The sequence below is a fragment of the Balaenoptera ricei genome, chromosome 14 (assembly GCF_028023285.1).
Source record: "Balaenoptera ricei isolate mBalRic1 chromosome 14, mBalRic1.hap2, whole genome shotgun sequence".
NCBI lineage: Eukaryota > Metazoa > Chordata > Mammalia > Artiodactyla > Balaenopteridae > Balaenoptera > Balaenoptera ricei.
The window spans coordinates 19,436,302-19,464,242 of NC_082652.1; the positions used below are offsets into that span (position 1 = coordinate 19,436,302).

Below are 27,941 nucleotides of genomic sequence, written 5' to 3' on the forward strand. Positions count from 1 at the left end.
TTTTCTCAAAGCTCATGGGAACCTCTTCACAGTTCCTGAGTCCTTCTGAAGTGACCCTACTTGTTTCTGTTGCTTCCTTGCTCTTCGGTATGTCCAGGTGTCCCAGGCCCATCCCTGACCCCACACCTCAAATCTGCCACTTCTCTCAGAAGCTCTGGTTTGTTTTAACCAGAAAATGGAAAAATGGAAAATGGAGTTTCTAGATCACTCTCTGAGTGCTTAGGGATGCTCATTGTTACCGTAGCGATCATTGTTTTTAAGACTTTGCAGTAAATTTGGCTAGAATATACATATATATTTAAAGATATAATACCTTGTGACTTCGTCTTAATCTTTCCAGTTCAAATTCAGGACTGTATAGTTTTTACCTAACTTCTTTAACAATACATCTCTGTTTCCTTTCTTTCACACCAAGAATCCTGGTTCTCAGGGGTTCGGGATGAATTAGAATATCCTAATCTATCTCATTTGCTTTTTCAGAGTATACATACGATAGTCTCACACTAAAAATACTAAGAGTATCACCACCATTATGATTACTGAAAGCAGTTTAAAAAAAAAAAAGGCACTTGGATCATCTGAAGCTCCTTCTCTGGTAGATTCTAGACCCCAGTACTCTGGAAACCAACCAGAGAGGGCTCCCTTCCGGGACAGGGCCCCACCCTGAGGAGCAGTTCCAAGGGATGGAATCAAATAGGAAAGGCTCGTGGGAACTGTATTCTCTAAGTTCTTCTATACTGACAATAGCTTGTTGTGACCTTTATACTTAAAGGTGAATTTTTCTGGATATAAAATTCTTGGCTTGCAGTATTTCCTTGAGTATCTAAATATTTCATTTTCTTTTGGCATAAAGTGTTGCTGTAAAAAATCAGATGATCAGAAAAAATCTGATTTTCTTTTCCTTATAGAGTATATGTTCTTTTTGCCTAGATGTTCATAAGATTTTTTTTTCTTAAAATGTAGTAATTTTACTAGACTATTGTTGGCTATTCTGAGTTGGTATTTCTGTGTGTGATGTGCTCTTTCAATATATGGTTTCAGGTGTTTCGCACCTCCGATCCTCCACCACCACCCCACCCCCACCCCGCCCCTAAGTTTTCTTGACTTAGAGTCTTCAGTATTTGTTCTGTTCCTTTGCTTTGGTTTTTCCCTTCAGGGACTCCTGTTATCCAAATGCTTTATCTTATTTACCTATCTTCGATATTTGTCAGTTTCTCTCCAAACCTTTTTTCTCACTCATTTCTTTTAGGCTAAAATTTTTCTGCTTTTTACCTTTTATTTCTTTGGGGACATTATTTATGTTTATTTGCTCTTAGTTTCTTTGTTAGTCTTCGTTTCTAAAGTACTTTTCCTTTTATTTCTAATTTTTTTCTTGATTTCCGCCGCCTTACTTTTGAGTTTTTCAAGTTCTGATTTATAATGTTTCCTGTCTTGTATTGTTTTCTTAATAATGTCCTTGGAAATGTGTGTGATAGTTTTTATCTTTCTTTGGAGCTGGTCTTGTTAGCATTCTTGTACTGTCTGCAGGGATGTATTCTCTTTTTTTCTCATAGTAATTTTGGAGGCTGGATTTTTTTTTTTTTCCTCCCTCTCTTATTTTTATGTGAATTTAGTTTTCCTGAGCTTTCAGAAGCTGGCTTGGTTCATAAAGCTGTTCTAACTTCACAGAGCTCCCTCTTCTGTCCTTTTCAGGTAGTGTTCAGAAACATGGTGGCTTGCTGTCAGATTTCCTGACCTGCTTTTTTTTTGGTCTTTCTGATTCCTTTGTCCATCTTATTTCTGTCCTGCTCAGATTTGATTCCATTTCTTGGAATTTCCACTCAGTGTGGGCCTGTCTCAGAAGGGAGTCCTCTCTGGTTGGTTTCTAGGGTATTGAGGTTTAGATTTCTCCAGCCCCTTCATACCTTTTTCGTTTCAGGTCCCTGTTCTCACCTGCTGTTGGAGAAGGCAAAGCCCCTTCCCGTTTCCGTTGTGACCTCATATTGGCCTGCTCTTCTCAGATCTGTGGGGCACTGCATTGCTGCCCCATGATTTTTTTCGCACAGAGGCCGACAACACACGGGTTGTGTGGCTGTTGGTGGTTTTCCTCCACACACTTGCATTTGGGTTATCACCTAGTTTTGTGTATATATTATCCCTGTGTTTTTGTTTTGTTATCTGCCTCCTCTGTGTTTTTCTTGAGGGACTTGGGAAGATCCCAAAACTGTGCTGCCACTGACACCACCATCGTCCCAGAATCCTCTGATGTTGCCCTTTTATTGGTATTACCAGAGTGAACATTTTGTAAATTAAATAATGCTTTGGGATAAATCTTCCTCCTAGTTTTTTTTTCACTCCCTTAACTATGGTGCTGATATTTTAATCACTTAATGTCCCCCAAATCATTTGTTATTATTATTGGGGTAATTACAAAATGCTTTAACAACTCAGCAGTTGAAAAAAAAATTTAAAGAAGTATTTGACCTTCTACCCCACGTGCTTCTTTTTTTTTTTAATTTTTGAATTTTATTTATTTTTTATACAGCAGGTTCTTATTAGTTATCTATTTTATACATATTAGTGTATATATGTCAATCCCAATCTCCCAATTCATCCCACCACCACCCCCATCCCTGCCACTTTCCCCGCTTGGTGTCCCTACATTTGTTCTCTACATCTGTGTCTCTATTTCTGCCCTGCAAACCAGTTCATCTGTACCATTTTTCTAGGTTCCACATATATGCGTTAATATATGATATTTGTTTTTCTCTTTCTGACTTACTTCACTCTGTATGACAGTCTCTAGGTCCATCCACGTCTCTACAAATGACCCAATTTTCTTCCTTTTTATGGCTGAGTAATATTCTATTGTATATACGTACCACATCTTCTTTATCCATTCATCTGTTGGTGGGCATTTAGGTTGATTCCATGTCCTGGCTATTGTAAATAGTGCTGCAATGAACATTGGGGTGCATGTGTCTGTTTGAATTATGGTTTTCTCTGGGTATATGCCCAGTAGTGGGATTGCTGGGTCATATGGTAGTTCTATTTTTAGCTTTTTAAGGAACCGCCATACTGTTCTCCATAGTGGCTATATCAATTTACATTCCCACCAACAGTGCAAGAGGGTTCCCTTTTCTCCACACCCTCTCCAGCATTTGTTGTTTGTAGATTTTCTGATGATGCCCATTCGAACTGGTGTGAGGTGATACCTCATTGTAGTTTTGATTTGCATTTCTCTAATGATTAGTGATGTTGAGCAGCTTTTCATGTGCTTCTTGGCCATCTGTATGTCTTCTTTGGAGAAATGTCTATTTAGGTCTTCTGCCCATTTTTTGACTGGGTTGGTTGTTTTTTTTAATATTGAGCTGCATGAGCTGTTTATGTATTTTGGAGATTAATTCTTTGTCCGTTGATTCGTTTGCAAATATTTTCACCCATTCTGAGGGTTGTCTTTTCGTCTTGTTTGTAGTTTCCTTTGCTGTGCAAAAACTTTGAAGTTTCATTAGGTCCCATTTGTTTATTTTTGTTTTTATTTCCATTACTCTAGGAGGTGGATCAAAAAAGATCTTTCTGTGATTTATGTTAAAGAGTGTTCTTCCTATGTTTTCCTCTAAGAGTTTTATAGTGTCCAGTCTTACATTTAGGTCTCTAATCCATTTTGAGTTTATATTTGTGTATGGTGTTAGGGAGTGTTCTAATTTCATTCTTTTACATGTAACTGTCCAGTTTTCCCAGCACCACTTATTGAAGAGACTATCTTTTCTCCATGGTATATCCTTGCCTCCTTTGTCATAGATTAGTTGACCATAGGTGCATGGGCTTATCTCTGGGCTTTCTATCCTGTTCCATTGATCTATATTTCTGTTTTTGTGCCCGTACCATATTGTCTTGATTACTGTAGCTTTGTAATATAGTCTGAAGTCAGGGAGTCTGATTCCTCCAGCTCCGTTTTTTTCCCTCAAGACTGCTTTGGCTATTCAGGGTCTTTTGTGTCTCCATACAAATTTTAAGATTTTTTGTTCTAGTTCTGTAAAAAAATGCCATTGGTAATTTGATAGGGATTGCATTGAATCTGTAGATTGCTTTGGGTAGTATAGTCATTTTCACGATATTGATTCTTGGAATCCAAGAACATGGTATATCTCTCCATCTGTTTGTGTCATCTTTGATTTCTTTCATCAGTGTCTTATAGTTTTCTGAGTATAGGTCTTTTACCTCCTTACGTAGGTTTATTCCTAGGTTTTTATTCTTTTTGTTGCAATGGTGAATGGATTGTTTCCTTCATTTCTCTTCCTGATCTTTCGTTGTTAGTGTATAGGAATGCAGGAGATTTCTGTGCATTAATTTTGTATCCTGCAACTTTACCAGATTCATTGATTAGCTCTAGTAGTTCTCTGGTGGCACCTTTAGGATTCTCTATGTGTAGTATCATGTCATTTGCAAACAGTGACAGTTTTAATTCTTCTTTTCCAATTTTTATTCCTTTTATTTCTTTTTCTTCTCTGATTGCCGTGGCTAGGACTTCCAAAACTATGTCGAATAATAGTGGCGAGAGTGGACATTCTTGTCTTGTTCCTGATCTTAGAGGAAATGCTTTCAGTTTTTCACCATTGAGAATGATGTTTGCTGTGGGTTTGTCATATATGGCCTTTATTATGTTGAGGTAGGTTCCCTCTCTGCCCACTTTCTGGAGAGTTTTTTTTAATATTATTATTTTTTTTAACATCGTTATTAGAGTATAATTGCTTTACAATGGTGTGTTAGTTTCTGCTTTATAACAAAGTGAATCAGCTATACGTATACATATATCACCATATCTCCTCCCTCTTTTACGTCTCCCTCCCACTCTCCCTATCCCACCCCTGTAGGTGGTCACAGAGCTCCGAGCTGATCTCCCTGTGCTATGCGGCTGCTTCCCACTAGCTATCTGTTTTACATCTGGTAGTGTATATATGTCCATGCCACTCTCTCACTTCATCCCAGCTTACCCTTCCCACTCCCTGTGTCCTCAAGTCCATTCTCTATGTCTGTGTCTTTATTCCTGTCCTGCCCCTAGGTTCTTCAGCAACTTTTTTTTTTTTTAAGATTCCATATATATGTGTTAGCATATGGTATTTGTTTTTCTCTTTCTGACTTACTTCACTCTGTATGACAGCCCACCTCACTACAAATAACTCAATTTCGTTTCTTTTTATGGCTGAGTAATATTCCATTGTATATATGTGCCACATCTTTATCCATTCATCTGTTGATGGACACTTAGGTTGCTTCCATGTCCTGGCTATTGTAAATGGAGCTGCAGTGAACATTGTGGTATGTGACTTTTTGAATTATGGTTTTCCCAGGGTATATTCCCAGTAGTGGGATTGCTGGGTCATATGGTAGTTCTATTTTTAGTTTTTTAAGGAAGCTCCATACTGTTCTTCATAGTGGCTGTATCAATTTACATTCCCACCAACAGTGCAAGAGGGTTCCCTTTTCTCTGGAGAGTTTTTATCATAAATGGGTGTTGAATTTTGTCAAAAGCTTTTTCTACATCTATTGAGATGATCATACGGTTTTTCTCCTTCAATTTGTTAATATGGTATATCACATTGATTGATTTGCGTATATTGAAGAATCCTTGCATTCCTGGGATAAACCCCACTTGATCATGGTGTATGATCCTTTTAATGTGTTGTTGGATTCTGTTTGCTAGTATTTTGTTGAGGATTTTTGCATCTATATTCATCAGTGATATTGGTCTGTAATTTTCGTTGTTTGTAGTATCTTTGTCTGGTTTTGGTATCAAGGTGATGGTGGCCTCACAGAATGAGTTTGGGAGTGTACCTTCCTCTGCAATTTTTTGGAAGAGTTTGAGAAGGATGGGTGTTAGCTCTTCTCTAAATATTTGATAGAATTCACCTGTGAAGCCATCTGGTCCTAGACTTTTGTTTGTTGGAAGATTTTTAATCACAGTTTCAATTTCATTACTTGTGATTGGTCTGTTCATATTTCCTACTTCTTCCTGGTTCAGTCTTGGAAGGTTATACCTTTCTAAGAATTTGTGCATTTCTTCCAGGTTGTCCATTTTATTGGCATAGAGTTGCTTGTCGTAGTCTCTTATGATGCTTTGTATTTCTGTGGTGTCTGTTGTAACTTCTCCTTTTTCATTTCTAATTTTTTTGATAGGAGTCCTCTCCCTCTTTTTCTTGATGAGTCTGGCTAATGGTTTATCAGTTTTGTTTATCTTCTCAAAGAACCAGCTTTTAGTTTTATTGATCTTTGCTATTGTTTTCTTTGTTTCTATTTCATTTATTTCTGCTGTGATTTTTATGATTTCTTTCCTTCTGCTAACTTTGGGTTTTGTTTGTTCTTCTTTCTCTAGCTCCTTTAGGTGTAAGTTTAGATTGTTTATTTGAGATTTTTCTTGTTTCTTGAGGTAGGATTGTATTGCTGTAAACTTCCCTCTTAGAACTGCTTTTGCTGCATCCCATAGATTTTGGATCATCGTGTTTTCGTTGTCATTTGTCTCTAGGTATTTTTTGATTTCCTCTTTGATTTCTTCAGTGATCTCTTGGTTATTTAGTAACGTATTGTTTAGCTTCCACGTGTTTGTGTTTTTTACGTTTTTTCCCTGTAATCGATTTTTTTTAAGATGTTTTAAAAATTTATTTATTTATTTATTTATTTATTTATTTATTTTTGGCTGTGTTGGGTCTTTGTTGCTGTGCGAGGGCTTTCTCTAGTTGCGGCAAGCGGGGGCCACTCTTCATCGCGGTGCGCAGGCCCCTCACTATCGCGGCCTCCCTTGTTGCAGAGCACAGGCTCCAGACACGCAGGCTCAGTCGTTGTGGCTCACGGGCCCAGTTGCTCCGCGGCATGTGGGATCTTCCCAGACCAGGGCTCGAACCTGTGTCCCCTGCATTGGCAGGCAGATTCTCAACCACTGTGCCACCAGGGAAGCCCCCTGTAATTGATTTCTAATCTCATAGTGTTGTGGTTGGAAAAGATGCTTGATATGATTTCAGTTTTCTTAAATTTACTGAGGCTTGATTTGTGACCCAAGATGTGATCTAATCTATCCTGGAGAATGTTCCGTGTGCACTTGAGAAGAACGTGTAATCTGCTGTTTTTGGATGGAATGTCCTATAAATATCAATTAAATCTATCTGGTCTGTTGTGTCATTTAAAGCTTGTGTTTCCTTATTAATTTTCTGTCTGGATGATCTGTCCATTGGTGTAAGTGAAGTGTTAAAGTCCCCCACTTATTGTGTTACTGTCAATTTCCTCTTTTATATCTGTTAGCAGTTGCCTTATGTCTTGAGGTGCTCCTATGTTGGGTGCATATATATTTATAATTGTTATATCTTCTTCTTGGATTGATCCTTTGAGCATTACGTAGTGTCCTTCCTTGTTTCTTGTAACATTCTTTATTTTAAAGTCTATTTTATCTGATAATGAGTATTGCTACTCCAGCTTTCTTTTGATTTCCATTTGCATGGAATATCTTTTTCCATTCCCTCACTTTCAGTCTGTATGTGTCCCTAGGTCTGAAGTAGGTCTGTTGTAGACAACATATATATGGGTCTTGTATTTGTATCCATTCAGCGAGCCTACATCTTTTGGTTGGAGCATTTAATCCATTCACGTTTAAGGTAATTATCGATATGTATGTTCCTATTACCATTTTCTTAATTGTTATGGGTTTGTTTTTGTAGATCCTTTTCTTCTCTCGTGTTTCCCACTTAGAGAAGTTCCTTTAGCATTTGTTGTAGAGCTGGTTTGGTGGTGCTGAATTCTCTTAGCTTTTGCTTGTCTGTAAAGCTTTTGATTTCTCCGTCAAATCTGAATGAGATCCTTGCCAGGTAGAGTAATCTTGGTTGTAGGTTCTTCCCTTTCATCACTTTAAATATATCATGCCACCCCCTTCTGGCTTGTAGAGTTTCTGCTGAGAAATCACCTGTTAACCTTATGAGAGTTCCCTTGTGTGTTATTTGTCATTTTTCCCTTGTTGTTTTCAATAATTTTTGTCTTTAATTTTTGTCAATTTGATTACTATGTGTCTCGGCGTGTTTTTCCTTGGGTTTCTCCTGCCTGGGACTCTGTGCTTCCTGGACTTGGGTGGCTATTTCCTTTCCCACGTTAGGGAAGTTTTCGACTATAATCTCTTCAAATATTTTCTCTGGTCCTTTCTCTCTCTCTTCTCCTTCTGGGACCCCTATAATGCGAATGTTGTTGCATTTAATGTTGTCCCAGAGGTCTCGTAGGCTGTCTTCATTTCTTTTCATTCTTTTTTCTTTATTCTGTTCCATGGCAGTCAATTCCACCATTCTGTCTTCCAGATCACTTATCTGTTCTTCTGCCTCAGTTGTTCTGCTATTGATTCCTTCTAGTGTATTTTTCATTTCAGTTATTATATTGTTCATATCTGTGTGTTTGTTCTTTAATTCTTCTAGATGTTTGTTCTTTAATTCTTCTAGGTCTTTGTTAAACATTTCTTGTATCTTCTTGATCTTTGCCTGCATTCTTTTTCCAAGGTCCTGGATCATGTTCACTATCATTATTCTGAATTCTTTTTCTGGAAGGTTGCCTATCTCCACTTCATTTAGTTGTTTTTCTGGGGTTTTATCTTGTTCCCTCATCTGGTACGAAGTCCTCTGCCTTTTCATTTTGTCTGTCTTTCTGTGAATGTGGTCTTTCCTTCCACAGGCTGCAGAATTGTAGTTCTTATTGCTTCTGCTGTATGCCCTCTCCCCACCTGCTTCTTAATACCTCATTTTCCCCTTTGTTCTGCTGAAGATGAAAGACCAGTGTACAACAAATCAAATGATTTCAAACAGCAACATTATTAATTAAAAAAAAAAAAAAAAAAGCAGAAAAGTTCTCTGTAGTTTCCCAAGTGTAGCCTCCTGGTAATAATAGCCCAGGACCTGCAAGTGTAGATGGATATCAAGGCCCAGCTCCAGTAGAGAAAGGATGCTGAGATAAGCCCAGGTCACTTAAATGCTCTCAGCCTCCGTTGCCTTACATGCTTAAAAAACTAAATGAAATAAACAAGCCAATTGAGAGGATCAAGGAAGTATAATGAGTTACTGTTTTTTACAGTGAGCTTTGATATATACTTATAGTGGATTCATGGTAGTAAGAATATCTTTAGCAAATAATTTAGTAGAAAAAAACACAGTAGAACCAATTTATCAAATGAACTGTAAAATGATTATCTTAATTAAAAAAAAACACTTTTTGAATTTATAGTATAATTCCATTATGTCCTCTGCATTTAAGCAGTGATTTATTCACTGTGTGAGAATTGATTCTGTGGCAGTCATGTTACATTGATTGCAGTTTTAGAGAGGGAATGCCAGCCTTATGGTACATTCATCCATCTTTTAGAGATGGCTTCTTTAAGCAGACGAAAAGTAGATTATATTGGCATGGTTTGCCTTTGGTGTACTACCTTTTTTTTTTTTTTTCTGTTGTTTGGCCGCGTTGCTTGGCATGTGGTGTGGGATCTTAGTTCCCCAACCAGGGATCGGACCTGTGCCCCCTGCGGTGGACGCACGGAGTCTTAACCACTGGACCGCCAGGGAAGTCCTGGTGTACTACTTTTGAAGTGGTGTTTTGTATGAGCAGATAGCAATGATATAAACCCTCTTCCCAGAAACTGTACTCTGCTCCTAGGTTTTCCAGACTTTTGGTACTGTGAGTTCTTTTCTCTATCTCTCCTCACAGAGAGTTTCAAAGATTGTAGCTGTTAAGTATTTTACTTGGGAAAATTTTAGCGCTCAGAAAATAACAGTGTTTAAATAATACAAAGGGCAGCCAAGGGGAATTCCCTGGCGGACCAGTGGTTAGGACTCTGCGCTTTCACTGCTGAGGGCCCGGGTTCAATCCCTGGTGAGGGAACTAAGATCCCACAAGCTGAGTGGTGCGGCCAAAAATAAATAAATAAATAAAATGAAATAAAAGAGCAGGCAAGGTAAGTTTAGGGAATGATGTTGATTCAACACTGTCCCTTATCTGCAAACACAGATGCAAAAACTGGCGAATTCAGACAGTGGCGCTGCCTGACTGGTTCTTCCAGAGTCTAGGAGAGGGAAAGATCTTGCAGGAGGAGCGTCTTATTTGCCTTTACCTAGATGTTCTGATTGGTCCCAAATGATGAAGTTTAAATGGACACTTTTCCCTTTTCTCAAATCAGTCTTAAACTCCTGTGGAAATCAACAAAGATAAACTCCCTATTTTACCCATTTTTGCTTCTGTTGTAAATTTTCCTATTGCACTTTTTGCCTTGAAATAAAGGTAGAAGTGATGTGGCTGGTGATGGGAGCGCATTCCCCAGGACTCTGGTCCTACTCAGTCGTTCAGCAGGACTTCTTGTTATTTCCATTCTGTACAGATTGCATCTGGGCCATTGGCCAAGTGGATATTATAACCTTGGCACGTCGGAACCCAACTCTCACTTCTTGATTTTCTCAAAACCAATGTTGTTCTCAGCGTCATGGTTCATTTAGGAATGTCCTGACTCTCTGCGTCCTGCCCCTTGGGGTGTTGGATCAGTGGCTTCTGCAGGGGGTTTGCTGCTCTGCAGCTGCTGCAGAATCTCAGACTCTCCCTGTCTCTTTAGATCAGCTCTTTCCTTCATTCTGCCTTTGGAATTGGTTTTCCCTACATTTTAAAAATGCGGCTTTTTGGGGGAATAGCCCTTTTTATTGCTGTAACTCTAGTGCCTAACCTGGTAGCAAGTTCACGATGGGTGATTAAAACAGGGAGGCAGTGTCTGGAAACACTTTGTGTTTGCTTTAAATTTGCGCTGTGTTTGAGAAATAAAACTATCAAATAAATGTACTTTAAAATGATTACTTGAGAGAAACCCACGTTTCTTAACTTTCCTCGCTTTTTTTCTTGTTAGAACTGTTCTCTTGAGCTGTCCTTTTCCCATATTTAGAAATTCACATGGGAAAAGGATGCCAGTGATATAGTCATTCCTGAATGGATGCTTAAAGTTGTTTTTTCCAGAACCATGTTGGGTTTTCACCGATTGATTCACTTTTTCATCTGGAAGCCCTAGAGACTAATTATGGTTTTTTTCCTTTCTTTCAAAGCAAAACAAGACAAAACATTGCCATAGTAATGTGTTGTCCACATAGAAAATTCCAGGAATACACAGTGTTATTTTAAAAAAAAGAAAAGAAAAGAAAAAAATCAGGAGGAGAGGGGATAGCTTGTAGTGCTGCCGTGCTGAGATGCCCACTCAGGGCACAGCAGAGGGTGTTTGATGCCACTTTTCCTCTCTACTCACCGCATATGTTTTTGGAAGAGCCAAGTGGTATGAGAGTCCTAGCCGCAGCCATGGAACAGAGAGAAGCTGACGGACCAGCCTGGAAATCAGAGCCGATCTCATTTGTGCTAATTGGCCCGGGCATGAACTGGAGCTTTCACACATATGATATCTTGGATATAAACAGCCCTGCAGTTGGGTACAGGGCTGAATTAATTTGAAGACAAATTAATTTCATTCCATAGAATCCTGCTGTCCAGACTTAAAATTACATGTTGGGGTCATAGGGGTTACAGTTCCAGCAAGAAAAATAATCATGAACATATAGTAGATCCTTTTTTTGCCAAGCACTGTTTTAAGCCTTTATGTGGTGATTATATTTAACCATTGTTAACAGCACAGTGAGGCAGGAGTGTGTCCCATTTTACCACTCAGGAAACACAGGCCCAGGGGGTGACAGTTTTGTCAAAGGTCACCCCGTTTGCAGTAGTTCACATTCGGGTAGTGCTTGGGGGTGCAGAATGTATCAGCTCATTTGACCTTTGCATTTACCCCTGAGGAGCAGAGCCGCTGCTGTCCCCCGTATGGAACGAGGAAATCGAGGCTCCCGGAAGTGAGGCCCCTTCTTAGTGCTGACACATCCAGTCAGTGTCCCAGCTCTGGTGGAGACCGTGTCTTCTGATGCTCCAGGCCAGCATCCTTTCCACCACACCAGGCTGCATCCCAGGTTATGCACAAGAAAACTAAACAGGGACTGAATGGGACTTCTGCAACCTCTCCAGTCCAAACTGGAAGGCCGTTGCCGGCTGCAGCAGAGAGCCCTACAGAGGGCAGAGAGGCGCGTACCGACAGGCCTGCGAGCAGGGCCAGCAGGCCCGAAGCAGGGCTGTGTCTGCTTCGTGTGGAAGGACTTACAGATGTGCCGGCCCTTCCCCACAGGCCGCCTTTCTCCCCACAGAGGCCGGAGTGCCACTGTCTTTGCGTTTCATCGTACAGGCTTTTCTGGTCACTCTCCCCTGCCTCTGGGAATCCTCATGCTGTTGTTATCTTTCTTACTCTGGTGACTTTTCCCTGTCAGCCCCTCAGCCAGCCTCTTTGGAGCATCAGCTCTTTAGAAAATTGTTCTCTGCATCTGTTTTTTATTTTGAAACTGGATCCTTGATTTCCTTCCTTCCTTCTCCCCTTCCATCTCTTTTTTTCTTTATAAATTTATTTATTTATTTATTTATGGCTGTTTTGGGTCTTCGTTCCTGCATGCAGGCTTTCTCTAGTTGCGGCGATTGGGGGCTACTCTTCGTTGTGGTTCGCGGGCTTCTCATTACGGTGGCTTCTCTTGTTGCAGAGCACGGGCTCTAGGCACGCAGGCTTCAGTAGTTGTGGCTCGCGGGCTCTAGAGCACAGGCTCAGTAGTTGTGGTGCATGGGCTTAGCTGCTCTGCGGCATGTGGGATCTTCCCGGACTTGAACCCGTGTCCCCTGCATTGGCAAGCGGATTCTTAATCACTGCACCACCACGGAAGTCCCATCTAAGTGCTTTAGATTCATGTTACCACATTGGTCACCAGACAACCCCAGTGAAGGCAGGTTCATTATTATTCCCATTTTATTGACGAGGAAACTCAAGGCCCAGATAGGTGAATGTCCCCAAGGTTATACAGCTGATACATAGCAGAATCAGGATATTCTTCACCCCTGCACCGTACTGGGGGCACTGACTGTGTGCCAGGCACTATTCCAGGACTTTCTTAACTCAGTCCTCACAGCAGCCCTAGAAAGCACAGATACTGATGCTTCCCTGTGCAGTGATGTTGAACTGTTTGCCCAGGACCATCACAGTAAAAGGCCCGGGCAGGATTTGAACCAGAGTCCGTTTGGCTCCAGAGCCTATGCTCCATCCATCTGCTTGTCTTTGCTGTCTTTTTGACTTTCGGCCTCATAGACAGCTCTGCTTTGTTAGACCGTAAACCCTTCGAGAGCGGGACCTGGGTTTAGTTGTCCTTCCCCACTTGCCTGGTGATGGGCCTGCATTACGGTGGCTACTCAAGAAAAGTGCTGCACAAGTGAGTAACCGAGGTAGTGAGATGGGTTAGGTGCCTGGATGAAATACATAAGCCTCGTTGAGGGAACCGTGGAACCTGCCAAAAGTGAGATAAAGAAAGAGACAGAGAGTTTCCTCATTTTTAAAATTATATAATAAACGTTTTGTTCCATCATTAACATCTCCTCGCCATCCAAGGAAAAGATGGATGAAGAAGCTAGAGAAAGGAAAAGATGAAGTCCCATTATGAGCTCTCATGTTTAAGACAGGAAATGCTGCTTATATCCAAAGCCTCCCATCACTCCACGCCTCATTAGGGATTTAGAAAACGCACTGCTTAATCTCCGTCATTCAGGCAGTGAAGGTTTTACGATCCTTGTGGGAAAACCCAGCAGCCCGTGGTCACAGTGCCCCCTGGAGACGGCAGGTGGAATTACCACGCTTTCCGTCCTAAGCCTGAGCCGGAATTCATCTTGCAAAATGCATTTCCTGTTGAGTCTCTGAAGTCTCGTTTCATAATTGTTTCTCTGCCGACTTCGTGCTTTGATTAAACCAGTAGTTGTTTTCTGTTCCTTCTATTCACAGTTTCAGTCCTGCTTTACATTCAAATAAGCCAAGTTCAACGTGGAAGCTGTTTTACTGTGCATAAACCCTTGAATAAAAATAGGTGAAAGCAAACAGATAGCTCTGGAGGGTAACAGATGCCCACACTCAGAGTCTGTTATGTTGGTGGAGAGAGGCAGTGGTCTGGGTGAGGGGCTGCGGGAGGCAAGGTAGGTTCCCTTTGCCTTCCATGCTTGTTCATATCTGCCGTGTTTAAAATCTGCTGAATGATGAGCGTGCAGGGGAAATTAGGTGACGTCGTAAACTTATGCCCTCAGAAGGCAGGTTTATGAATGATCATTTAATTCACGACTTTCCTGCAGTCCTCAGACTGGCAACATTTTTGTTCTGATTTTTTTCAGGACAACAGAACCGAGCTGAACCTTAACCACTCCTAATTCAGACTCTGCCTTCCACCAAGCAGCTGAAAACAGACAGTTGTTTGTCTCCTCCTTAAAAATCCCCAACAAAGGAAAATTCTGTTTCTCACTTGTTCTACTGTTGAGTATGATTTTTTCCCACTTGGCAAGTTCTAAATTTGTTATGAACTAGTTCCATAAGATCTTTTTTGGTAGAAGATTTACTCACTTTAATCTTCATACAGAAGAAGATAATTGTTTTAAACTTTAGCCTGTTCACAAACTTAAATGTTACTTAATATCTGGTTTTAACAGCTTTATTGAGGTATAATTCACATACAGCTTACCCATTTAAAGTGTACAATTCAGTGGTCTTTAGTATATTCATAGATATGTACCACCATCACCACAGACAATTTTAGAATGTTTTCACCACCTCAAAAAGAACCCCCCACAAAGAAAGAAACCCCATATTCTTTACCTATTGCACCCCTCCCCCACCCCCAGCACTAAGCAACCACTAATCTATTCTCTGTCTCTATAGATTTTCCTTTCTGGACATCTCCTATACATGAATCCTACAATATGTGGACTGTCCTCACTGGCTTCTTTACTTAACCTAACATTATCAAGCTTCATCCATGTTGTAGCGTGTGTCAGTACTTAATCCCTTTCTGTGGTCATATATTCCTTCACGTATCACATTTTGTGTATCCATTTATCAGTTGCTGGACATTTGGGTTGTTTCCACCTTTTGGCTGTTATGAATAATGCTGCTACAAAATTTGTGTACAGGTTTTAGTGTGGACATATATTTTCATTTCTCTTGGGTAGGTACCTAGGAGTGGAATTGCTGGGTCATAGGTAACTCTGTTTGATCATTTGAGGAACTTCCAAACTGTTGCCCAAAGCGGCTGCACTGTTTTTCATTCCCACCAGCAGTGTATGAGGGCTCTGAATTCTCTATACCCTTGCCAATGCTTGTTGTTATCTGTCTTTTTGATTCCAAACTCCTAGTGGATATGAAGTGATATTTTCTTGTGGTTTCGATGTGCACTTCCCTGACGGCTAATAACGTTGGGCAGCTCTTCATGTGTTTTTTTGCTGTTCATATATCTTCTTTGAAGAAACATCTAGATTCCTTGCTCATTTAAAAAATTTGGTTATTTTCCTTTTATTGTTGAGTTGTAAGAGTTCTTTAAATATTCTAGATAAAATTCCCTTTTCGGATAGATATATGACTTGCAAATTATTTTCTCTCATTCTGTGGGTTGTCTTGTCACTTTCTTGATAGTGTTCTTTGAAACACAAAAGTTTTAAATTTTGATGAAGTCCAATTAATGTTTTTCTTTTGTAAGAAGATTTCTTTAGTACATGTTACAAAGCTATTAGGTATCTTTTCATTTTCTCAATGTAAAATTATAGAAAATATGATGTTTGAAAAACTGCGCCACCCCCCAAGAAGGTTTGGTGGATGGAGTTTGCTTTCCCCTCAAGAATCATGGACTTAGCTAGGGGTTTTCACTCCAATGCGTCTCTTCATGGGTGCTTCAGTCATTTTGTATTTTTCTTTCAATTTTTTGGTATGCTTCTAACTGGAGAGTTTTGAACTTAACAGGGAATTTAAAATAAGATCTCTACTAACAGTAAATAAAAGCAGAGAGGTCTAACATTTTTAGACCTTAGGGATATTCTGCTCTTTGCTCTCGTACTGCATTTGAAAAACAGCTGTACGTGTTTCACCACATTCTGCCTTTCATCCAAAGACCACTGTATGTTCTGTTTATGCAGAGCAAGGCTTCACACTGGATGGTCACAGTAAATGTGGTAACAGAAGCCGACCGCTTTCATGTGGATGACCTTTCTTCCTTTGCCAACAGGTATGGCAGATCCCAGAAAACGGACTCACCCTTTCCCTGACTGAGCCCGTGGTCATTTTAGAAGGCCACTCAAAGAGAGTCGGCATCGTGGCCTGGCACCCGACGGCCCGCAACGTGCTTCTCAGTGCAGGTAGGAGCCGAGCTGGCCTCTGCTTTCCCCTTGCCCTCGCTTCTTGCGGCCTCTGTGTGGAGGGAGCAGCAGACGCGTGCTGACTGTGCTGGCAGTTGTGAAGCAGGTCATTGGAACCCACGACAGGGTGCCTAAATGTGGGACTTCCCCGGCACCCGTGTGCATGTGTGTGTGTCGAGGCCACTTGGGCAAAGCCAGTGGAAGCTGTGGACTTCCTGCCTAGAATTAGGAACAGACACATGCTTACTTATATAATCACATTTCAGCAGAGTCGTGGTTCCTGCTGGGGCCCTCCGTGCCTCCATGGCCCTCAGTTGTAGTTATTTCTGATGTAGTAGAAGGAGCCCGAGTGGGAGCCAGGAGCCCTGGGTTCCAGCTTTGGTGTTGCCGCCAACTTTGGGGTGATCCTGTTCGTCAAATACCCTCCTTCCTTTTAAAAAATACTTTCACCTTTCTCCTTGCACTTGCAGTCCGTGTACACTGTGGAGATACATATAAACAAAAGGGAGAGAAGAAAACTCATTTACAGTCCCACCACCCAGAGGAAACAGCATTATTACCCTTTTGATGTTTCTTTCCAGAGATATTTCTGTGCCCATAAACAATTTTACATACAAAGATGGGTTCAGACACTTTACATGTGACCTGCTTTCTGCACTTTCTGGTACACTGTGGTCCTTCTCAGGTGCCATTACATGTTGTATGATATTTTTAATGACTCCATTAATAGTCCATTGTCTGAATACCTCTGTTTATTTAGTCAGTCCCCTATTTTTGGACATTGAGGTTGTTTCCGATTTTTCACTGTTAAACAGCACTGCAGTGAACCCTTGTGACCAAGTCCTAGTGTTCCTATTGGTTTCCCACTTGTGTAGTTTCCAAGTTTCATCTTAAAGAAATCTTTTTCTTTGTCTAAAATCTGAGATGTTATCTGCTTTTATAGAAGCAATACAAAGGACAGGAAGGAGCTTTGTGGGGTGATGGAAATGTTGATCTTGACTGTGATGATGGCTACATGCATATGTACATGTATCAAAACTTAACCAATGTATACTTCAAATGGGTGCATTGTATTGCACGCAAACTATGCCTTAATAAGATTGGCTTATAAAAAAAGCAGTGCTAATGTTAGTGGTAGAATTTTAAAGATCTTTCTCCTCACCAGTAAAAAGGAGAGGAGCAGTTCAGTTTTTAACTGGGTATGAAAGGTATATGTGACATAGTGAGTTAAAAATCTAATGCCTGGTACCTATTGAAACCAAGAACTACTTTAAAAAAAAAAAGTAAGACTTTTTTTTTTTTTTTTTAATTAATTAATTAATTTTTATTTTTGGCTGTGTTGGGTCTTCGTTTCTGTGCGAGGGCTTTCTCCAGTTGCGACAAGCGGGGGCCACTCCTCATCGCGGTGCGCGGGCCTCTCACCATCGCGGCCTCTCTTGTTGCGGAGCACAGGCTCCAGACGCGCAGGCTCAGTAGTTGTGGCTCACGGGCTTCATTGCTCCGTGGCATGTGGGATCTTCCCAGATCAGGGCTCGAACCCGCGTCCCCTGCATTAGCAGGCAGATTCTCAACCACTGCGCCACCAGGGAAGCCCAAGACTCTCTGTTTTAAAATCACAATTGACTATAACTGGGAAGCGTTCCAGTGTTCTACTCAGAACCTCAGTCTGATAAGGAGAGAAAACAATTCCAAAGGTGGAATTCCCTCATGGAAAATACCCTACTGCCCGCCTCATCGAGGTCAAATCTAGGGTATCATCAGCAGACTGAGCCCAGTCTCCCTTTTACACGCAGAGAATGGTTGATTGCAGCGTTGTGCATAGTTTTGCATAGTTTAAGACTATGTGATCCATCCACAGTGGCTGAAGTTACTCATTTGCCTATGATGAACGAGGCAGAGGATGGGTCAAATCTCCATCGCAGAGTTTAGCTCCAACTTTTTATACTGTCAGTCGTACAGTTTTTTTCACCCATTTCCTATTTCTGACCCTAGGTAACTTAGGTGTCCTGGTTATTAGTGGCTAATTTTTCTAAGTGCTTGCAGAATTGGCTTATTGACAAGAATCCATCTTCAGGATGTCCATCCCTTATTTTGCTTCATCCTTGAGCTAATGTCCTGGAAGCAGCAAATGGTGCCTCTTTTTAAAGGGGCCTCAGGGACTTGGGGCCGAGCCTGGAGGGAAGGGAGGATGGAGCTGAAGAGCTGAGGGGCTGTGGCTCAGTGGACCTGTGGCCTCTTTGCGGATCAGGTTCTGAATTCACGTGCCTACTTGACGACAGTTTGTGCTTCTCAAATCAGGCCAGTCTTGGCCTATTTTTCTCCGCTCTTAAAGATAAAGATCTGCTGTGAGCAGATGGCTAGGCATTTCCCTTCACTTGTAATTTACATGCTTTTGTGCAAGACCCTGTCTCAACAGCATGGTTGATGGGAATAACCTGCTGTCCAATCTTTGTCTTGAGCCTCCTAAACCACCATTTAAACCCTTTATTTTTAGTTCCTCTGGAAAGGAAAGAAGCTGTATTCGTTCTGATGCTTGTTTTACTAGAAAAGGAAACTTAAGATCACTCAGGGTCCACCAGCCCAGTTAACTCTTAAAAAAAACATAGGGTTCTATTTTCCTGTTGTTCTTTGTTTTTGTTTGTTTGGTTGGTGTTTTTGTTTGTTTCACATGAGCCCAAACTTCACAAGCTGTATTTTTCCTTTAATGTGTTTCTTTTACACAAATTTCTTTTTTTCTTGGTCACATCAGTTTTTGACTGCCAGTAAGTAAGGCTTCTTATAATTAGCATCTCCATTTCAATACATAGGTGTGTTTATCCTCCCTGTATCTGTATCGATATTTTTCACAAATGTGTTGTTGTGCAGGCGTTTCTCATCCCTGAGGGGTGTGGTTCTGCTTGCTTTCAGGCTGTGATAACACCATCATCATCTGGAACGTGGGGACGGGGGAAGCCCTTCTAAACCTGGACGATATACATTCGGACATGATTTACAACGTGAGCTGGAACCGGAACGGCAGTCTGATCTGCACAGCCTCCAAAGACAAGAAAGTGAGAGTAATCGATCCTAGGAAACAGGAGATTGTTGCTGTAAGTATTCTTAGGACAAAAGCCCTAGTATGTGTAGCGCTTTAGGGAGTGAGAACTTTCTGCGTTTTAAGGCAGACTGCAGGGGCTGGGACTGCCAGTCCGTGGACCCTTGCTGTGTGCAGACGCCAAACTGAATCAGAAAGGTCTCGGCCAGGCTTCTGTCTCCCAGTTGCCCTTCTCTCCAGAGCTGTGCATTTCTAGCTTTTACCCAAGCCTTCCCTCTCACTTGGCGACCGTTTCTCACAAAGAAACAAAGTTTTTTTTATCAGTTTGCTTAAGAATGTGCAAGTCTAGAGCAGCTAACCCACAGAGTTTACTGCATGCTGGCTTAAGACTGCAGATGGATCTGTTGATTCCCTCGCCTGCTCCCCAGTCGGTCTTTAAAGGGCCTGACAAGATGCCATGGGTTCTCTGCACAGCTCAGCGTCCCCGTTTCTGCCACCTGAGCTAGGCCTCCACAGAATCACACATCACGGCAAAAGATGGGCACTCGGGCCTTTAGTCAGGTTGACACAGCAGGTGTTGAATCCAGAGGTGCCTCACTTTCACCCCACTCTGTGCCTCGTCACGGCCCTTCTCTGAGAAGGCGGCTCTTGGCCGGTGATATTTTTCAAGAGTCGGGTGACAGGCATGGCTGGTGCTTATCAAGGCCCCGTACCCCGTGCTTTCTCCACTAGAACCTTCCAAGGTGTGGGGCTGGTGGGCTCCCGCTGAAGAGATGAGGCTAAGGAACGGGTTAGCCAGACTCGACTTCTGTCCTATGAAATTGCTAGATGCTGTAGTGACTATCCACCTTCAGGTTATTATCATACTCTTGAGAAACAAAGGCTTGGCAGAGCCGTTTCGTGCGTTTTGTTTTTGCAGAGCCTGGACTTGGGTTGGTGGCAGGGGCTGGTGGAAGGACTGCGGCCTTTCAGTCCAGACCTGGCGCGATTGCTCGCTCACCAGCCGAGGGGCCTTGGCCAGATCCCTTGGTGTCGCTTTGTTTCCTCCTCCTTCAGGGAGGGGAGGTGGCCAGTACTGACACGCTCGTGCACGTATGTGCACACGCGCACACACATACCTTTGACGTGAGTGGCATGTGGGGTGGCGGGGTTCACTGTCTGAGCCCCCGCTCTCCCCCACTTTTCCTTCCTGCAGTCTGACTGTGTAAGCTGCCTCTTTGCTCTCTCGCCCAGGAGAAGGAGAAAGCACATGAAGGAGCCCGACCCATGAGGGCCATCTTTCTGGCTGACGGCAACGTCTTTACCACTGGTTTCAGCCGCATGAGCGAGCGGCAGCTGGCCCTCTGGAACCCGGTACGCCCCTTCCCAGCCCTGCCACCCCTTCCCCAGCCTCGAGCTTTCTCTTCTCTGAGCGGGCCTTTGGGTTGGTCAGTAGATGATAGGGTTCTCAGTGTCGTTTGCTGAACTCCTGCTTGTCTTAAGTTGGATGTGAAGTTCTCATCCTCACTGGAGACTTACTGCTGAATGTATTTTAAAAATGCATTCTTGATACTCCCAAGGAGTCTATGTTGACTGTAGATTTTAGAAAGAATGCGTGAAGAATCCAGTGTTTTAGACTTGGGAAATAAGTTCTAAACTTAGTTAAAATATTTCCTAAAGAACATGATCAAATGTCTAAATCAAAATAGTCATGCTTGGGAAAATGTTCATGACAGCACAAGTGGGAAAAACGTACTGAACTGCATATATGGTATGATCCCAATCTTTGTGTGCTTCTATGTTGGAAGGAAATAGGCCAAAATGGTAATTGTTTCTACCCCCCACTGGACCGTGGGATTACAGAATATGGGATGATTTTTATGTTTTTCCTTGTACCTTCTAATTTTTAAAAGAACATGAGTTTATTTTTGTAATAAGAAAAAAGTACTTTTGAAAAAGAAAGCAGTCACAAAGGAGATAGGCTCTCATCTCTGTCATGGGATCACACTGATGTGTGCATTAATTATGTTGCCAAATCAACACAATTTTCAGTGAGGTGGATCTCATCTAGTATTCCTATTGGTAATTACATGTATGAATATCATATGTGCATTGTTTAAACTTTCATTATTTTAGGGAAATGGCTAACTTAATTAGGGATGAAAAATGTATCATCTTATAAAAATTCACCTTTTAAAAATGTGTGTGTGTGTGTATTTTTTTTTTCCCAGAAAAATATGGAGGAACCAATTGCTCTTCATGAAATGGACACTAGCAATGGGGTGTTGCTACCTTTCTATGACCCTGACACCAGTATCATTTACTTATGTGGAAAGGTAAACAGTAATTTTGCTGTTTGATCTTAAATTTAATCCTGTAGGAAGAAAAGTTTATCCTTCAGAGATTTAGTAGTTGAGCAATTGTATAGAGAATAGTGCTCCGTGGGTACAAGCTTTTGAGGGCCTCAGAGACTCTCCAGAGGGTTCTCGCTCCTGGAGTTCAGTGTTAAGGCCCAGGCCTTAACAATTACATGGCCTGACTCAAGTGTCAGGAGGTGACAGTTGTTACAAGAAGACCCCACACTGAACTCAGGACACCTTCCTGCTGCCTGATGATTTCTGCCTAACTAAAGTGTTGGTAGCTTTATTATCATTACTGTTACTTCATTTTAGAAGGTAAAGACCTCAGTATTCCTTATTCTTCTGTAGGCTCAATTTCCCTTAGAATTTTTGTAGTTGAAATAAATGAATTAATACAAATGGAGCTGTTGATGTGTTTCCCTTCCCCAAACCTGTCAGATAGTCCCTTGCTGGGGATGAAGCTGGGGGTGTTTTACTGCTGTTCACAGTTGATGGGGTGGGCTGCAGACCTGCTTGACATTTTTATAGGTCAGTTATTTAGAAACTGAGATCTTGTCTGTTTCCTTGAAAGTCATTTTGCTTGCGATGTTAACAGCTGCCACAGACTGCATTGTTACCCAGATGTTACTAACACTGGGTGGAAAGTTACTGTGAGTATGTAGAAAGCAAATAGTGTATGATTAGCTTGTCTTCCATTGCTTTAGATAGTTACATCATTGAAACAAATGGAAATATGAGAAAGGAGAGGGTTGTTAGGGCAGAGTACTGCCTAGCTATTTATCACTTCTTACACCCACGTCTCTCCCCTCAGGCAGGATTGCCTTCATTGTTCAGGTTCATGTAACTGTGTGACAGTTGTTTACACTGAGAGAGGCTAGCACATGCTTCAGGTCTTCAAAAAAATCTGACCATTCTAAGCCAGATTATCACAGAACTTGACACCTTGTAATGGGATAGCATTCTTGTCTGAAGTTAAAGGTTACTCACTAAAACTAATGTCTCTTCATTAGAAAACTCTTACTTCTTATTATCCGATTGTCTGGTGTTAGTGCCCTCAGGTCTGTGCCCATGGAGGAATGCTGAAAAATCAGTAATTGCCCGCTAGGCCCTCTTGGTCTTCTGTTTGTTTGTTTGTTTGTTGCCGCGCAGTTGTTGGGCGGAGGTGTTAACCTTTCCGCTCCAACTCTGACTTGGTGCCAGACTCAGTGCAGGCAAGTCAGAAACTTTAGGAGGAGGCGGAGGAGGCTGCTAGCCTTGCATAGGCGAGGGCTTGCTCTGCCAGGAAGAGAAGCCATCATGTGCTCGAGGCAGGCCTCCGAAGGGGAGCAAAGGTCAGCCAGCGTAGCGGAGTCCCAGTCAGTGCTGGGGGTATAGAGGAGAGAGACACCCACCTAAGCCAGATATTCCGGCTAACGTGAAACACAAACCTGTCTCCGATTTCTTATAGGGCGACAGCAGTATCCGCTATTTTGAGATCACGGACGAATCCCCATATGTCCACTACCTCAACACATTCAGCAGCAAGGAGCCTCAGAGGGGGATGGGTTACATGCCCAAGAGGGGACTCGATGTCAACAAATGTGAGATTGCCAGGTAAAGAATCGGTATCGGAAAGTGTTCAGCCTGCTTACGCCGTTCGTGTCCGCACCTGAGTCTTTCTACCTGTGTGTGTGCAGTAGAATCGTAGAATTAGTATCTTGTTTCCTGCCCGTTCTTAGAAACGTGGAGTTTGAGAGCAAGAAGAAACCCTTCAAAATCATTTAATCCAGCTGTGCCTTCCCCATCCTTCAGATGATAAACTTGAAATGCAGCGGTTAAGAGGCTTCATTGGGGCGTATCACACCCTGATTTAAGTAGTGAAACCATCGTCGCTTGTCTTCAGGCTGCGGCTGTGGCCAGCATCCCCTGGGAGGCAACCAGGAAGAGCCTGTCCCTGGGATGGAAATGAGGGATGGTTTTCCTGCCCTGCAGAGGGGCCAGCCAGGTTCCGAACCGGGTTGTGGAGCCCACAGATCCAAAACTAGAGAAACAAAGATCCACAGCGGGTGTTAGGTTAGCTTGGCTTAGGAAGCTCAGCTGTGTGTTGTAACTTCTGCCTCTCTGGACTGCTCTGTGGAGTTTTTATAACACTGCGTTTATATGGACATTTTTCTAAGTGTGCTGACCTGGTCACACAAATAATTGACACTTACGTCTTTAAAAATAGAAGAAATTTTATGAGCCCTTTTTTTTATATTAATCATTGCACAGTTTTGTTTTTTTTTTTTAATAATACCTTCAACTCTATAGCTAGAATAATGAAGGAAAGCTGTCACAGATAATTCTAAATTGTGGTTTAAATCAAACTAATCAAAATGTGGTTCAAAACAGATTGAATCTGAACTTCAAAATTACATTCAGGATTTGGGAACACATTTATTTTACTGTCATCTAAAAGTTTAAAAGACGTAGTCGGCCCTTTGTATTTGCGAGTTCCAAATCCAAGGATTGAGCATATTTGGAAACAAAAGTTCCAGAAAGTTCCAAAAAGCAAAACTTGAATTTGTGGCGCATGGGAAACCATTTACGTAGCATTTACTTTGTGTTTACAACTGTTTACATAGCATTTACGTTGTACTGGGTATTGTAAGTAATCTAGAATGACTTAGAGTATAAAATGCTGTGCCATGTTATGTAAGGGACTTGAGCACCCGCAGATTTTGGTGTCCGCGGCAGGTCCTGGAACCCATCCCCCGCAGATACCGAGGGATGACTGTATAAGGAAGTCATTCAGGACGCCTCCTGTTTACTCAGTATTTCTGGGGCGTTGGTTACGTGTTGGGCGCTGTGCTAATCACACGGCCAGGATCCCCTTTCTCTTCATACCCATGCTGTGAGGCGGGTGCTGGCTTACCCACCATGTGGATGAGGAGCTCAAGGCTGGGTCAGGTGGGCACATGCCCAGGTGTGGGGGGTGGAGCTGGCCATCCAGCCCAGGCCAGCCTTCCCACCACTGAGCCGACTGCACAGGTTTTGGGCTTGGTCTTCCTACTCTTCCCACACCCTGGATAATTCCAGATTTTTCTTGAGTGTTATGCATGATGTGGTTTGCTCGGATGCCACCATTTAATTCCTAGGATTGTTTTCGTTTCCTTTTTAAAAATCCTATTTACACTTACGAATGTTCAGCCACTTCACGTTGGCAGAAGACGTGGCATCCAGGTCATAGGTACTCTCTGAGACATGGGTGTCCATTGTCTTCTGCCTTGGTAATTGTCTTCTGACTTGGTAATTTTCTCATAAGCGGTTCATTGTCGGTGGTGTTAATCATTTCCCCACAGTTGATTTGCCCCCAGGTAATTGGAACTTGACTGTCACCATAACGCATAGGCCTCTGTTCGTGTCTCCTATCCGCCGTTCCCTAGCATAGCTACTCTCAGCTTCTATTTTCTCCTCTGTGAAATGGGAACGCTGAATTCTACCTGCTCCACAGGATGCGTCAGATGAGGTGATGGGCAAACACAGAATGTACGAGTGAATTATTAAGCCTGTTACTTGGCCTCCTGTTTCACTTAATGCAACTTTGCCTTTATTTCTCCTTTGAAGATTCTTCAAACTTCACGAGAGAAAGTGTGAGCCTATTATCATGACTGTCCCCAGGAAGGTAAGTGCCCAGTTGTCTAGGCAATCCATGTTTTAAAAATATTTTAAAAATCCCAGAGCTCTCTTCCTTACCTGTGGATTTCTCCACTGTGTCTCGTGTAGTCTGACCTTTTCCAGGATGACTTGTACCCTGACACGGCGGGGCCCGAAGCGGCGCTGGAGGCGGAAGAGTGGTTCGAGGGGAGGAATGCAGATCCGCTCCTCATCTCCCTGAAGCACGGATACATTCCCGGCAAAAACAGGGACCTCAAGGTGGTCAAGAAGAACATTCTGGACAGCAAGCCCACGGCAAACAAGAAGTGTGACCTGATCAGCGTCCCCAAGAAGAACGCAGACGCGGCCGGCGTGGTAAGGACCGCAGGGCCTGGGGCGTGCTGGGCTGGCTCGGCCTGGCCCTCCCGAACACGCCTGCCAGCCTGGGCGTCTGCGAGCACTGTCCCCGCTGCACGGATGGGGTTCAGTAATGGTAACAGGCACTGTTTGTAGGAACCACCTTGATCACGTGACATTTATGAGTTTGACTCCTTTAGCTCTCTTTTTTATGATGACCAGGATAGAAGTCAGTCTGTTACCGATGCCGGGAAGATGAGGTCCCAGGAAGGAGGGAGTGGTGAGAGATTTTAGAAGTTGCTAAGTGTCTGAGTGACAGAAGGATCTGGAGTGAGTGGAACTTAGAGGCAGAGATGATCTTGGGCATCTTGGCAAGAATTGTTTCAGGGGAGTGATGGAGACCAGAGGCTGACAGTGAAGACCCCTGTGGCCACGGGAGAGCAGGGTTGAGCCAGGGAGGAGAGGGGGCTGGCGTCGGCAGGCTGTAGAATGGAGTTCTGGGGGCCAGGAGGGGCCGGGAATTGTCGATGTGGAGGTGGCAGAAACAAGAGGCAAAGTGCCCTCAGGAGCTAGTGTTTTGGCTGTGACCGAGCAAGCCACACGAGGCACCACAGCTCTGGGGACTGCAGGGTTTCCTGCAGAAGAATCAGCTCCACGAGGGAGAAGCTCAGGCTCTTTAGAGGAGCAGGCAGGGCAAGGGATGTAGTTCCCGAGGACCTTTCTAGGAGCTGATAGGAGCTCAGTAGCCTCTAGAGGGTCACCTGTCACCGTGGTCACATAGAAGATACTCCTGCTGGAGTTGGCTGATCGGGGTGGTTGGGATACGGGCAGCCTTGCAGGGATCAGTCTCTTCCTGCAGTTTAGTTGTGTCCCAGGAGTCTCCGTCCAGCTCGGCGCACAGGTGGGGCCAGGAGCCGTGAAACACTGTTGCTTTGCTGTGGGTGCCAGTTGGCCCAGCCAGCATTCCTGGCATTCCTAAAAGGCTTGGCCTGGCTGCTGCAGCCTGCCACTTCCAAAATGGAAGGTCACAGTTATACCCCGTACATCCTACCTGTGCTGAACGTTGCTGCTTTTTAGTCACCCTCTTCCCTCCCCTCTTTTTTTGTTTCCTTAGCAAAATGAAGCCAAATTGGATGAGATTTTGAAAGAGATCAAATCTATAAAAGACACAATCTGCAATCAAGATGAGCGTATTTCCAAGTTAGAACAGCAGATGGCGAAGATAGCAGCCTGAAGGTCCACCCCCCACCCCGCAGACGGAGCAAGAACGCGCGCTCATGGCTGGTAGTTGGTGTGGTCCCAGGGAGGGCGAAAGGGAGGCACTGCCACTTGGAGACATTTCAGATCTGTCGACCAGCGATAGGCCACATTCCAGTAAGGACTCAACTCGTCTCCCAAATTTGCAGAAACAAAATGTGATTTAAAAGCTGAGCTTTTTACCAGAAAGCTTTTTTTGATGTTTTAAGTGTTATGTGACTTGTGAACTTCTAAAAGACAAAAGTGCTACTTTGAAAATCCCAGATATTCTGAATTTTAGAAAACCAACCAATTCTGATTCAGTGTCCTGCCCAAGTACCTTTGTTTTTTTTTTTTTTTTTTTTTTACAAACAGGGACCAATGCCACATTGCTTTTTATATTTCTTTTTTTTTTTAATGTTGCCAAAACCAAAAGTAGCTTTTTTTTCTTTGTATTTTGCTACTTTGCAGTATTTGTGTGTGGGGTTTTTTTTTCTCCTTAATTTGAAAGGGACAGCACTGTGTATGTTTATAAACTAAATGAAGATATTATTTTGTATAAACATTCATCTGAGAACAATCAGAGCAGTAGCCGCACTGTGCTGGCTTCTTTGCAGCACAAACCTGGTCATCTTAATGACTGTACAAAAGGAAGACTTGAAAAATCATGTGGATTCATATTCCCACCCCTCCCTTTCCATTGAGTCTTCTGATCAAAAAAAAAAGCTCATATCAAATCGTTTCCTTTCTCTTTTCTAGAAATTGGGTGGTTGTACCAGAATGGAATTTTGCTTCTTGGTTATCCTGTGCTTCAGATGATTATAATCGAACCTAAACTAGCATGTGTTTCTGCGGTTTTGTTACACACATAGAATCTATTAGCTTCATCACTTTAACGTCATGTTCCAAGTTTTGGTCAGTACTTGACAAGGGTGTCCAGGACGAGGAGCCACACGTGCTGTGAGGTGTTCCTTCTTGTCCCTTTCAGCAGCTTGCCTGGCTCCCGAGTACCCTGGGATGGGGTGGGACAGACTAGGGGACCTGGAGGGAAGTGTTCGCCCCGCGTGATCCTCTGCTTTCCCGCGCGTCCCGTGCTGCCCCCT

The 27,941-nt window shown here is 42.7% G+C and overlaps 1 protein-coding gene across 2 annotated transcripts in view; it reads left to right on the plus strand.

Moving 5' to 3' along the window:
• Positions 1–27,677, plus strand: part of CORO1C (coronin 1C) — an 81,004-nt gene extending 53,327 nt beyond the window's left edge. For both annotated transcript variants that reach the window (XM_059894287.1, XM_059894288.1), the window contains exons 4-11: positions 16,128–16,257; positions 19,165–19,346; positions 20,525–20,644; positions 21,502–21,606; positions 23,078–23,223; positions 25,216–25,273; positions 25,375–25,620; positions 26,717–27,677. In XM_059894287.1, coding sequence (XP_059750270.1) covers positions 16,128–16,257; positions 19,165–19,346; positions 20,525–20,644; positions 21,502–21,606; positions 23,078–23,223; positions 25,216–25,273; positions 25,375–25,620; positions 26,717–26,836 — 1,107 coding nt within the window. In that variant the 3' untranslated portion in view covers positions 26,837–27,677. The remainder of the gene's footprint in view (positions 1–16,127; positions 16,258–19,164; positions 19,347–20,524; positions 20,645–21,501; positions 21,607–23,077; positions 23,224–25,215; positions 25,274–25,374; positions 25,621–26,716) is intronic.
• The last annotated feature ends 264 nt before the right edge of the window (positions 27,678–27,941 follow it).